At 38.2% G+C, this 12,862-nt stretch overlaps 1 protein-coding gene across 3 annotated transcripts in view; it reads right to left on the reverse strand.

Moving 5' to 3' along the window:
• Positions 1-12,862, reverse strand: part of Hook3 (hook microtubule tethering protein 3) — a 109,941-nt gene that overhangs the window by 12,802 nt on the left and 84,277 nt on the right. For all 3 annotated transcript variants that reach the window (XM_090353841.1, XM_090353842.1, XM_090353840.1), the window contains 2 exons: positions 9,752-9,839; positions 4,268-4,302 (listed from right to left, as the gene is read on the reverse strand). In XM_090353841.1, the coding sequence (XP_090209967.1) occupies positions 4,268-4,302; positions 9,752-9,839 (123 nt within the window). The remainder of the gene's footprint in view (positions 1-4,267; positions 4,303-9,751; positions 9,840-12,862) is intronic.

Genomic DNA, 12,862 nt, shown 5'->3' on the forward strand with positions numbered 1-12,862 from the left:
GCACCACTTCTGGTTTTCTGGTGGTTAATTGGAGATAAGAGTCTCACAGACTTTTGTGCCTGGGTTGGCTTTGAACTGTGATACTCAGATCTCAGCCTACTGAGTAGCTAGGATTACAGGCATGAGCCACCAGCACCCCACTTTGCAGTGTTTATTTTTGATACTAAATAATATGAACAGGAAAAAAGGCTATAAAAGTGAAAGATGCAGAAAAAATATTTATAAAAATGTTTATAAAAATGTTGTCTAATTCTGACAGTTTCCATGCATAATACTGTACTAAAGCCTTTCATATGTGTACACACACACACACACACACACACACACACACACACACACACACACAAATTTTCTTTTTGGTTGGTTGGTTATGGAGCTTCAACTAGGGGCCTGGGTGCAGTCCCTAAGTTCTTTTGATCAAGGCTAGTACTGTACTACTTGGAGCCAAAGTGTCACAAATAATTGACTTTTTGAAGATGTGACATATGCACTATAAATATATTCAGCTTAAAGAATTACAAAAACTTACTGGGCATCAGTGGCTCACATCTGTATTTCTAGCTACTTAGGAGTCTGAGATCTGAGGATCACAATTGAAAACCAGCTTGGGCATATAAATCCAAATTAGGAAATCTAAATCTTATCTCTAACCAGCAAAAAGCAAGAATTGAAGGTATGGATGAAGTGGTATAGAGCCATGACAGAAAGGGCTGAGAGCACAGGTCAGGAGTTTAAGCACCTACTGGCACAAAGGAAGGAAGGAAGGAAGGAAGGAAGGAGAGAGGGAGAAGGAGAAGGAGAGGGAGAGGGAGGGAAAGGGTGATGAAGGGAAGGAAGAAAAGAAGGAAGGAGAAGGGAAGGTGGGAGAGAGGAAGAAAGAAGGGAGAGAGAGGGAGAAAGGAAGGAAGGAAGGGAGAGAGGGAGGAGAAAAGAAGAGAGGAGAGGGGAGGACAGGAGAGCAGAGAACTTCCACTAGGTTCTGAACAAAACAACTTATAAGTCATGCATCTCTATGTTCTTCCCAGGGGTAATCAAAGACCAAAATCAGTCCTATGATTTATTTGTTTAGTTTGCCAGTCCTGGGGCTTGAATTCAGGGCCTGGCTCTGTCCTTGAGCTGCTTCAAGGCTAGAACTCCACCATGTGAGCCACAGCACCACTTGCAGCCTTTTCTGTATATGTAGTACCAAGGAATGGTCTTCGTGCATGCTAGGCAAGCACTCTACTACTAGGCCATACTCCTGGCTCAGCCCTATGATTTTTATGGCAGTTTTCTTGCTTCTGTATTACCCCTGAACAATTATTTAATTTCCCAAACTTTTGCTTTATACTTGGTTATCAAATTCAGTGTCAGTGAATCAGTATATGGTTATACTGTCCTATTTCTTTTTATTATTGCAAATGTTTGTTCATCTCTTACAGTGCTTAGTTTATAAATTAAACTTTATTATGGGCACATAATAGGAAAAAAACATAGTATATGTAAAATTCAGAACTAATCCTGGTTCCCATATTCCCTGAAGACAGAAGATCATTTGGAGGAAGACTGTCGTTTGAAGATGGAGTGGACCCTAGGGAACACCAGGGATTGTCAGTAGCCTCCTGAAGCTAGGAATGAACATAGAAGAGTCTCCCTCTGAGTCTCTAGAAAGAACTAATCTGCTGACATCTTGATTTCAGATTCATACCTTCCTTCACTATATGTTTTCTGTTGTCTTTAGTTTGTGGTAATTTGCTATGACAGTCATAAGAAACTAATAGTCGCCATCTTTGGCACTAAATCTATCCTGATGAAATATTTTTACCATGTAAATTACTGAACACAGAACAATGGTTCTTAGATATGCTAATTTGTCATAAAATAGGGAGGGAAACAACCACAAGAAAAGCACAAAAGCAAAACAATTCTCATCCTAGGTGTACCAAATTCTCATCCTAGGTATCCTTACAAGATAGGAAATACAAGTTTTGTTTTTCTAATATATGAAGAACCTACTTATTGTAAGTTAGCATAAATCATCTTTACTAGGTATATCTTACATATATCTCCCATACTTAAAAATATTGAACTACTATATTAAAAAATATTGGTCTACTTGATCTTCAGGAGAAGGGAAGACAGACAAGCAGAGGAGGAAGGAGGTCAAATACAGCCACAATAATTTATCATGTGTGAAAATGGAATAAAAACACAGCTTGCTGGGGCTGGGAGCTTGGCCTAGTGGTAGAGTGCTTGCCAAGCATGCACGAAGACCAGGGTTCGATTGCTCGGTACCACATACATAGAAAAAAAAAAGCCGGAGGTGGTGCTGAGGCTCAAGTGGTAGAGCCTTGAGAAAGTCCAAGGACAGTGCTCAGGCCCTGAGCTCAAGCCCAGGACGGGCAAAAACAAAACAAAACAGCTTGCTGGGCATGGTGGCTCATGCCTATGATCCTAGCTACTCAGGAGGCTGAGATCTGAGGATCAAGGTTCAAAGCCAGCCTGGGCACAAAAGGACCTGAGACTTGTCTCCAATTAACCTCTAGAAAATGGGAAGTGGGGCTTGGCTTAAAAGGGTAGGGTGGTAGCCTTGAGATGAAGTGCTCAGGACAGTGCCCAGGCCTAGTTCAAGCCCCAGCACCCAACAACAAACAAACAAAAAATTCAATGAGTTGGTTGAGGAAATGGGGAGTACGGAAGAAAGAGAAGGATGGCGGGGACTGATCAAGATGTATTTATGGATATGATCAACATATTCACAATGGATGTGTTTAAATGAAATATCCTTGTACAAACAGTTGAAGCTAATAAAAATTAGATAGTACAAATAAAACTTTCAGGGTATAAACTTTCTTTTCAATCATAGTATAATAAGTTAAAATTATCTTTGTGGTACTGAAGGTGTTTGGTTTAATGTAGTATAACATATAACATTCCAACAGACTATCAATTCATTGTAACCACACACTCATATCCTGAAAAGTTTTGCTAGAATGTGATAAGAATTAAGGTTATTACTGTATATCAGAAAGATTATGAACATCCCTAAAATTGTGAAAAGATAAAGATAGATAAGAATTTCTTTATGAAAAAATCAGGATTAATTCAAATTTTTTTTGTTGTTGTTTTTGTTCCAGTATCAGGGCCAAAGCACTATCTCTCAGGGTTTTATGCTCAAGGCTGGTGCAATACTACTTGTGTCACTGCTCTACTTCTATCTTTTTTGGTGGTTATTTGGAGAAGAGAGCCTCATGGACTTTCCTGCCACGGTTGACTCTGAACTGTGGTCCTTAGATCTTAAGTCCCCTGAGTTGCTAGGATGAAAGATTTGAGGAAGTGGTGCTATGACTCAAAGTGGTAGAATGCTTGCCTTGAGTGAAAGAACTCAGAGACAGTACCCAGGCTATGAGTTCAAGCCCCATGATTTACAAAAAAAGAAAGAAACAAAAAAAATCCAGCTAAAAATTACATCTTTTAGACTAACAGGGCTTATTTAGGTATATTTGTAATTTAAGGGAATCATTGAAAATGGCTTTTCTATGTATGTGGTATAGAGGAATTGAACCTGGGTCTTCATGCATGTTAGGCAAGCAATCTACCATTAGGCCAAACTCCTGGCCGTAAAGTATATGCTTTTAAAAACATATTTAAAATGGGATCTTCAGCTGGCTACCCTTTGAGGTTGGTAAACTGCAGTCTATAGGCTTGAAGGCAGTCAGGTGCCGATGCATTTTTACTGTGCAATGACTACTTTCAAGATGTAACAGCAGACTAGAGGTACAGAGGCCAGGACCAAAGAAATTATTATATGGCCATCCAAAAGAAAAAGTTCCTATCTTTCTTGAGCTTAGCACCAAAATTCTTTTTTTTTTTTTTTTTTTTTTGCCAGTCCTGGGCTTGAGCTCAGGGCCTGAGCACTGTCCTTGGACTTTCTCAAGGCTAGAACTCTACCACTTGAGCCTCAGCACCACTTCTGGCTTTTTCTATATATGTGGTTCCAAGGAATCGAACCCGGGTCTTCGTGCATGCTAGGCAAACACTATAACCACTAGGCCAAACTCCCGGCCAGCACCAAAATTCTTAACTGTGATTATTAAAGACTTCAACAAGATATGTGAAAAAACAGTTTAAGCACAGTCATTGTTTATAGAGTACAGATCTTGAACGGAAATGACCTTGTAGACATTGTTACTATGCAGTAGAATTAATATGCAGTAGAATAGTTAGTATGCAGTAGAAGAGCTCTTTTCCCCATAATAGAATGACTTTTGACAGCTTTTCTACTTACAGATGTTCTTCAAGCTTCTTTTTTAGAAGAACAGACTGAAAATGAAAAATAAACATTAATTATTTAACATTTCTAACCAACAAATTATTTTTAATATAGTAGAAACTAATTTTTGTGCTCAGTACTTTCTTTGGTCAATGAGCCCAAAATGCAATGTATCCCAGTTTACTTCTCTTGAATAAAAGAGAGCTACCTATAAGTCAGTATGATTAGTATAGGGCAATAAGTACCCTAATAATAACAGACTTATCCTAATACATACTTATCTTCTGTATTGTATTCCTTAAATCTTGGATCAATTTTCATAGTTACTAATATGCATAGAAGTATATGCATTTTGGTTTATGAGATATGAGGGCCACAGTTCAAAGCCAGTCCAGGCAGGAAAGTCTGTGAGATTCTTTTGGCTTTTTTTCATCAGTCATAGGGTTTTAACTCTGGGCCTGTGTGCTGTTCCTGAGTGCTTCAGCTCAAGGCTAGTGCTCTACCACATGAGCTATAGCATCACTTCCAGTTTTCTGGCGATTAATTGGAGGTAAGAGTATCACAGACTTTGGTGCCGGGGCTGGCTTTGAGCTGTGATTCTCATATCTCAGCCTCCTAGGATTACAGACGAGAGCCACCAGTGCCAACTTATGTGTAACTCTTATCTACAATTAACAAGCAAAATGCTGAAAGTGGAGCTGTGGTTTAAGTGGTAGAGTTTTAGCCTTGAAGAAAATAGCTCAGGGACAGTACCCAAGACAGCCCTTGGACTAGTATGTGGGCACACATGTGCACGCATGCGCGCGCGCACACACACACATACACACACACACACACACACACACACACACACACACACCCCTCCTGAAAAGAATAACAAACTGATCCAAAAAGAAAGACATTCTATACAGAACCACTATTTCATAATCAAATACTTATAAGTGTATATATTAATAAGTTACTATATAATTTAAAGTCAAATAATACAGACTTATAAAAAATAAACTGTCCACTAATCAGGAGGCTGAGATCTGAGGATCAAGGTTCAAAGCTAGCCTAGGCACAAAAGGACCTGGGACTCTCATCTCCAATTAACCTCCAGAAAATGGGAAGTGGGGCTTGGCTCAAGGGTATGGCAGTAGCCTTGAGCTGAAGAGCTAAGGGACAGTACCCAGGCCCAGTTCAAGCCCCATGACCCACAATAAATAAATAAATAAATAAATAAATAAAATAAATACTGTCCAATTGATCAACAGGGGTAAAAACAAAACAGAAAACAAAACAAAAACCTCTCCATACTAAGTTCTTCAATTTTCAGTTAACTTGCTTAATAATGATAAGTATAATCATTTGCTTAAGTCTATTAGTTTTGCTTATTTTGAGATAGTCTCACTACATAGCTTGGAATAGCCTTCAGATATGACATACTTCTGCCTTATTCTCCATAGTGTGGGGATTATAGGCATGCTTAGGAATAGTTCAAATTTACTTTTTTGCTCAATACGATAACTAGTTAGATCAATGGCCCACAATGTTCTTTGTCACTGCTTCCCCAATCTACAAAAATGTAATAACTTCTCTACTTTTGATTATTGCTTATTCTTTAGGACAGAGGATACAATGTAATTTTTTTTGCCATTCCTGGGCCTTGGACTCAGGGCCTGGGTACTGTCCTTGGGCTTTCTCAAGGCTAGAGCCACTTGAGCCACAGCACCATTTCTAGCATTTTTTCTATGTATGTGGTACCGAGGAATCAAACCGGGATCTTCGTGCATGCTAGGCAAGCACTCTACCACTAGGCTAAACTCCTGGCCCGTAATGTAATTTTTTTTTTTTTAAGTTTAATTATGAGCCAGGCACGGTGGCTCATGCCTGCAATCTTAGCTACTCAGGAGGCTGAGATCTGAGGATCCCAGCTCAAAGCCAGCCAGGACACTAGGGAATGTGAGACTCTACTCTTATCTCCAATTAATCACTAGAAAATGGGAAATGGGGCTGATGCTCAAGGAGTAGGGTGGTAGCCATGAGCTGAAGAGCTCAGGGACAGCCTAGGCCCAGAGTCCAAGCCCCATTACCAAAAAAACCCCAAACCAAACCAAAACAAAAACCCAAAAAACAGCAAAACCAAAACCAAAACCAAAAAAGTTTAATCATGTACAAAATGAATATGTACAAATTGATTAGACTCTTAACAAAGCTACTTTTAACTCTTAGGTGGTGTTATAATAATTCAATATGCCAAACACTTCGGTAAAGTGTGTCATGTTACAAATACCTTGACAACACTGTAATATTAGCTTCATCTTACAAAGGACTAAGATGAGACTTAAATTATTAATAGCTTAGTAGCTTTCAAACAGTAGATATCAATTTAAAAACACAGGTTTTCTAGTCTGTCCTCTCCTCTTTTCGATACTATGAAGTCTCTCCAAACTTAACACTAGTACTGTTAAAATGTGTGGCAAGAGAAGGCTTATTGCAATTGGAAGCTAAAATGACTTATATACACTAGAAACAGCAAGGTAAGGATGAGACGTGGGAAGAGATCCACATCTCAAGAATCAGATCTCAAGAATAGACTTTTCTAGAATTTAACTTTTTATAACGTTTGTTTTTGCGTGCTGGTCCTGGGGCTTGAACTAAGGATGTGGGTGCTGTCCCGAAGCTCTCTGGCTCCAAGGTAGTGCTCTACCTCTTGAACCAAAGCTCCACTTCTGACCTTTTTGAGGTTAACTGAGGATAAAAGTTTCACAGATTTGCCTGTTCTGTCTGGCTTCAAACCAGGATCCTCAGATTTCAGCCTTCTGAGTTAGGATTACAGGCATGTACTACCAGCACCTGGCTGTTGCTTATCTTTAAGTACCTTAATTTTAAAAGACATTCATCTACAAAGTAATATAAGTATATTCATTTTGCATACAATTGTCTTAATTTAAAAATTCAGTATTGGCTGGGAGTTTGGCCTAGTTGTAGAGAGCTTGCCTAGCATGCACAAAGACCCGGGTTCAATTCCTTGGTGCCACATACATGGAAAAGTCAGAAGTGGTGCGGTGGCCCAAATGGTAGAGCGCTAGCCTTGAGGAAAAGAGCCCAAGGACAGTGCCCGGGCCCTGAGTTCAAGCTCCAGGAATGGTAAAAAAAAAAAAAAAATTCAGTATCATCACCTATGATATTAGATAAATATATAAATTTAAGAAGTGGTAAATATATGAAAATAAGCAGGAAGCCATACTTACAATAGCCTTGAGCAGAAATCATGCCAAGAGACAGAGAGGACATATTAGTATGAAGCAAACACAGCAGTCAAGAGAAGTAACAATTTAGTAATTTATGAACAGAAGTAAAAGATACACTTTTTTTTGAGAATTGTACATTTTTATTCTTTAATGGCTTCTTCATCCTGTCTTGTTCTCTACTGTAGTTTTATATACTGTGGCTAGCTCAAATTATCTATATGACCGATTATAACAATGCTTTTCTGTTCCCATACTAAAAACAAATGACATAAAAATAATAAATTATATGTAAAAACCAACCTACTCTAGCCTAAGATTACAGGGAAGACTGTGTTATTGAAAACAGAAAAAGGCAGAAATTATGTTGCTTTTAAGAGGGGACCAATAAATTTTGAAGGTTACTTTGTGTATTACATATTCTTCAGATGCAATACTGTAGTTAGTGTAGACAAAAGACAAAACTATCAAAAATTATGTGGGTTTCCACCCCAGTGGGGAAATTCTAAGGCATTTGAGGAAGAACCTCAAAATAGAGGTTTACACCTGACTCTGTCTGCAGACAGAAAAGAGATCAGAGGGAACTTCTACTTAGGTTAGAGTCAAGTAACTTATTACCAGATAGGCAAAATAACTCATGTTTGCTAACACTATCTGATAGATCTGGAATCTCAATTCTGAAGTATGCTGTCGTAAAGCAATGGCCCACAACTATATATAATACTTGTGATACCTAACCAGGCTATGGCAAACTTCTTCTTCTTCTTCTTTTTTAAGGAATAAACTCTGCTGGCTTCACACTGTAATCATAGTACTTAGAAGGGTGGGATCTGGGCAATTATGGTTCAAAGACAGCCTGGAGGTTTGGCAAAAGTGGTACAACACCAATTTATTTCAATGGAAAAAGGAAGTAGGATTATATCCAAATGCCAGATTATAGCAACTTACAATTTTACAGAAAAACAAAACAGTTGGCTGAAGCAAAGATGAATCAGAAAAATTTAATTCACCCCTATATTATTTTGAACCCTTTATAAGTCTTAGCTGTATCTTATACTTTTCAATAAATGTAAAGGATTTGCCAGCTATAACTTATTTATAAGATTTGCCAGTTATAACTTATAAGATTTGCCAGAAACGGAGTAACAATGTGCTATCTAAGCTCTGTAAAGGATGGTTAGCATGTGGAAGTAAAGAAAACCATGGGATTCTCTGTCTTCAACTGCTCAACACAGTATGATTTCCACTAGGAATGCACCATCACAGATGAGCAGTGCTGTAATTTATGTACAGTACTAAAGAAATATTTAAAATTCCAGCATGGGAAAGGAGATAAGCAGGAGGAATTTTAAAATGGTATTATTTTCTTAAATACCACATTTGCAATAAAAATTTCCACTCAAACATTCCTTTCTCTCTCTTTCTGCCCTAAGATTTGAATGCAGAGCTTTGTGCATATTACATAAATAGTCTAACACTGAAGTCATATTTCGTTTTTCTCTCCCTCCCTCTCTGCCTGCCTTTTTCTTCTCTTTCTCTCTCATATTCTCTCTGTACCTCATATTCTTTTTTTTTTTCTTTTTTTTTTTTGCCAGTCCTGGGCTTGAGCTCAGGGCCTGAGCACTGTCCTTGGACTTTCTCAAGGCTAGAGCTCTACCACTTGAGCCTCAGCACCATTTCTGGCTTTTTTCTATGTATGTGGTACCGAGGAATCGAACCCGGGTCTTCATGCATGCTAGGCAAGCACTCCACCACTAGGCCAAACTCCCGGCGCCTGTACCTCATATTCTTTAACTCAGGGCGGCATTGACTAAGCCACGTCTTCAGTCTAGCTTTTCTGCTGGTTAACTGATGATAAAGTCAGGTGAATTCTTCTGCCTGAGCTGTCTCTGAACTAAGCTTTCAGCTCAGTAGGTAGGTTTACAGGCATTAGTCAATGGTTCATGGCTTTCCTATTTGTTTGTTTTCTCCCTTTAACCACATAAAAAAATCCCTGTACTTTGCCTTTAAGTTGAGATTTGAAACTTATAAAGTTTCAATTCCTTAGCTGGTAATTTTCAAGCAAGGTAAATAGGAAAGAGTCAATGAAGTACAGTCTGGGGCTTCCACAAAGAATGCTAATAAAAAGGGAAAAAGAACCCATTTTTTTCTATAAACAGTATAACATTAAAATTGTTCTGACAGAGACTATCTTCAAAAAGAAAAGTTACAGCTTTTCTCAACATACTGAAAATTTTGGACCATGGTAGTGCATATTAAAACTTACGTCTTCTGCTTTTGAGCCTTGATCCTGTAAAGATTTTTGTAGTTCTTCAACTTGTGATTGTACTTCCAGAAGTCTCTGATTCACCAGCCTAGAAATTAAATGTACATTATTTTTCTAAGTATAGGCTTGTTATACCTTTTTTCCTTTGACTATCTTGTTGACACAAAGATTCATTAGCAAACGAAAGTCTCATAAAAAGCAGCCTCATTTATTTTTCATATGCTTCAAAGTTCTGGGTATTTTTCCTTTCCTTTTCTTGGCAAACCATATAAGCTATACACACATACATATTCACACACACACATACATTTCAAATAGAAAATGCAGATAAGGAAAAGACCAAACCAAATCAAACCAAAGTAATCACAAAACCCCAAAGGATAAAAGTGCAAATAAAATTTAGGATACTATAAAGCGTCTTCAATTTCCAATGAGCTGGGTATCTCTGGAGTTAGAATCCCAGTAGCAGGTGTTTGAAAGCCAAAGACTTATTCTTCTGGCCTTGAGGATATTACAAAATGACCAGCACAGGGACTCAGCAGGCAGGATGGACTGTAACTTTTGCTGTTTTTGCCTTATCTTAGTATTCTCTTCTAATACACTCTCACCTTATCAACCTGGATATGGTACACCTTACCTGAATCTTAAAATTGTGACTGGCACTACCTCAGTGTTTGCTAAAGTTCCTGGGATTTTGAATAATGTAGTGTACTGGTGGAAACACTTTAAAAAATTATCTGAGATTTTGTCTGAATTAATGTCAATATATTTATGAAAAGTACATGCTCAGCAATAGGATGGGAGCTATCCCTGCCATCAAGAAATGTATAGTCAAATGCTGGGCGCTGGTAGCTCACCCCTGTAATCCTACCTACTCAAGAGGTTGAGATCTGAGGATTGTGGTTCAAAGCCAGCCTGGGTACAAAAGTCTGTGAGACTTTTTTGCTTGTGGGGCTTTAACTCTGGGCCTGGGTGCTGTCCCCAAGCAATTCAGCTCAAAGCCAGCGCTCTACCATTTGAACCACAGCACCACTTCCAGTTTTCTGGTGGTGAATTGGAGATAAGTGTCTCACAGCTTTGAACCACAATCCTAAGATATCAGCCTCCAGAGTAGCTAGGATTACAGGTGTGAGTCATAGGCTTCCAGCAAGTCTTTATTTCTATTTTTTTTTTTTTAGAATTTATCAACATCGATTTTTACATCATATTTCAAATGTTATGTTTAACAAACAAGTATTCAAGAAAGGAATCTCTATAATCACTGGCACATAGATTTTAGAACATAATTAAAATTTTAAGCTGAGGGTTTGTATGTCATAGATACATATTAATATATGTAATAAAACATTATGTCTATAAAGTATATAGCCCATCATAAATTTTTGTGTCTATGTAGTTACATTTATATCTCCAGGACCATGTCCATAATCTTGGGTACCCAAATATTGAGTCGTCACTCTTGTATTGTTTGGATCTAATATTCACATATTAAGGATACTATGCACCTTTTGTTCCTTTGGTCTTGATTTATCTCACTCAACATGATTCGCTCTAATTTCAGATGCCCAGGAGTGGTATGGCGGGATCATAGGGAAGGTCTATTTTCAGTTCTTTAAGAAACCTCCAAACTGCCTTCCAGAGTGGCTAAACTTGTTTACGTTCCCACCAGCAATGCAACAGGCTTTCTCTTTCTCCACAACTCCACCAGCATTTGTCATTGTCTGAGTTCAGAATATTGGCCATTCTAATTGAGGTAAGGTGGTATCTTACAAAGTTGACTTTATTTGCATTTCCTTTATGACCATGGATGATGAACATTTTCTCATATGCTTTTCTGCCATTTTAACCTCTTCTTTCGATAAGTCTCTCTTTAGTTCCCTTGCCCATTTAGTGATTGGTTTGTTGGATTTGTGGGGGATTAGTTTCTTGAGTTCCCTGTAAATACTGGATATTAAGCATTTGTCTGATGTATTATTGGTAAATATCTTGCCAATTGGCTGTCTTTCAGCTTTAGTAGCTATGCTTTTATCTGTGCAGAAACTTTTCATTTTTAGGTAGTCCCATTTGTCGAGTCTCTCTCCAATCTGTTGTGACCCTGAGATTCTGTTCAGGAAGTTTTTACCTGTGCCTATGAGTTCCAGTGTCTCTCTTACTCTATCATGGAACAGTTTCAAAGTTTCTGGTCTGACATTGAGGTCTTTGATCCATTTTGAGTTAATGCTTATGAATGGCGAAAGGCTAGGGTCAATTTTTAGTTTTCTGCATGTGGCTGCCCAGTTTTGCCAGCACCAATAATTGAATAGGCTGTGTTTGTTCCACTGCATATCTCTGGCTCCTCTGTCAAATATAAGTTGACTATAGGTATGTGGTTTTATTTCTGGATCTTCTATTCCATTTGTCTATTTTTGTGCCAATACCATGCTGTTTTTTTTGTGTGTGTGTTGTTGTTGTTGTTATGGCTCTGTGGTAGAGTTTGAAGTCTGGTATTATAATACCACCTGCATTGCTCTTTTTGCCTAGAATTGTTTTGGCTATTCTAGGTCTTTTGTTGTTTCATATGAACCTTTGGATTACACCTTCTATTTCAGTAAAGAATGTCTTTGGGATTTTGAAGGGGATTGCTTTGAATTTGTATATCAATTTTGGTGGTAAGGCCATTTTCACTATATTGGTTCTCTCTACTCATTTACATGGGATGTCTTTCCATTTCCCGATATCCTCTTTAATTTCTTTTGTTAGGTTTTTATAGCTTTCATTAAATAATTCCTTTACATTTTTGGCTAATTCCTAAATATTTTAGTCTTTTGGGGCTATTGCAAATGGTATCATTTTCTTGATTTCACCTTCTGTTTGCATTTTGATGGCATACAGAAAGGCTATTGACTTTTGCAGGTTAATTTTGTATCCTGCCACTTTGCTATTTTCTTTTTTTGTGGGTCGAGGGGCTTGAACTCTGGGCCTGGCATTGTCCCTGAGTTCTTCAGCTCAAGGCTAGCACTCTACCACATGAGCCACAGTGCCACTTGTTGGCACTTAACAACAAGAAAACCAGAAGTGGTGCTGTAGCTCACATGGTAGAGCACTAGCTTTGAGCTGAAGAGCTCAGGGTCA

This window comes from Megascapheus bottae, chromosome 20 (assembly GCF_031878675.1).
Source record: "Megascapheus bottae isolate mThoBot1 chromosome 20, mThoBot2.hap1, whole genome shotgun sequence".
In the NCBI taxonomy this organism is placed as follows: Eukaryota; Metazoa; Chordata; class Mammalia; order Rodentia; family Geomyidae; genus Megascapheus; species Megascapheus bottae.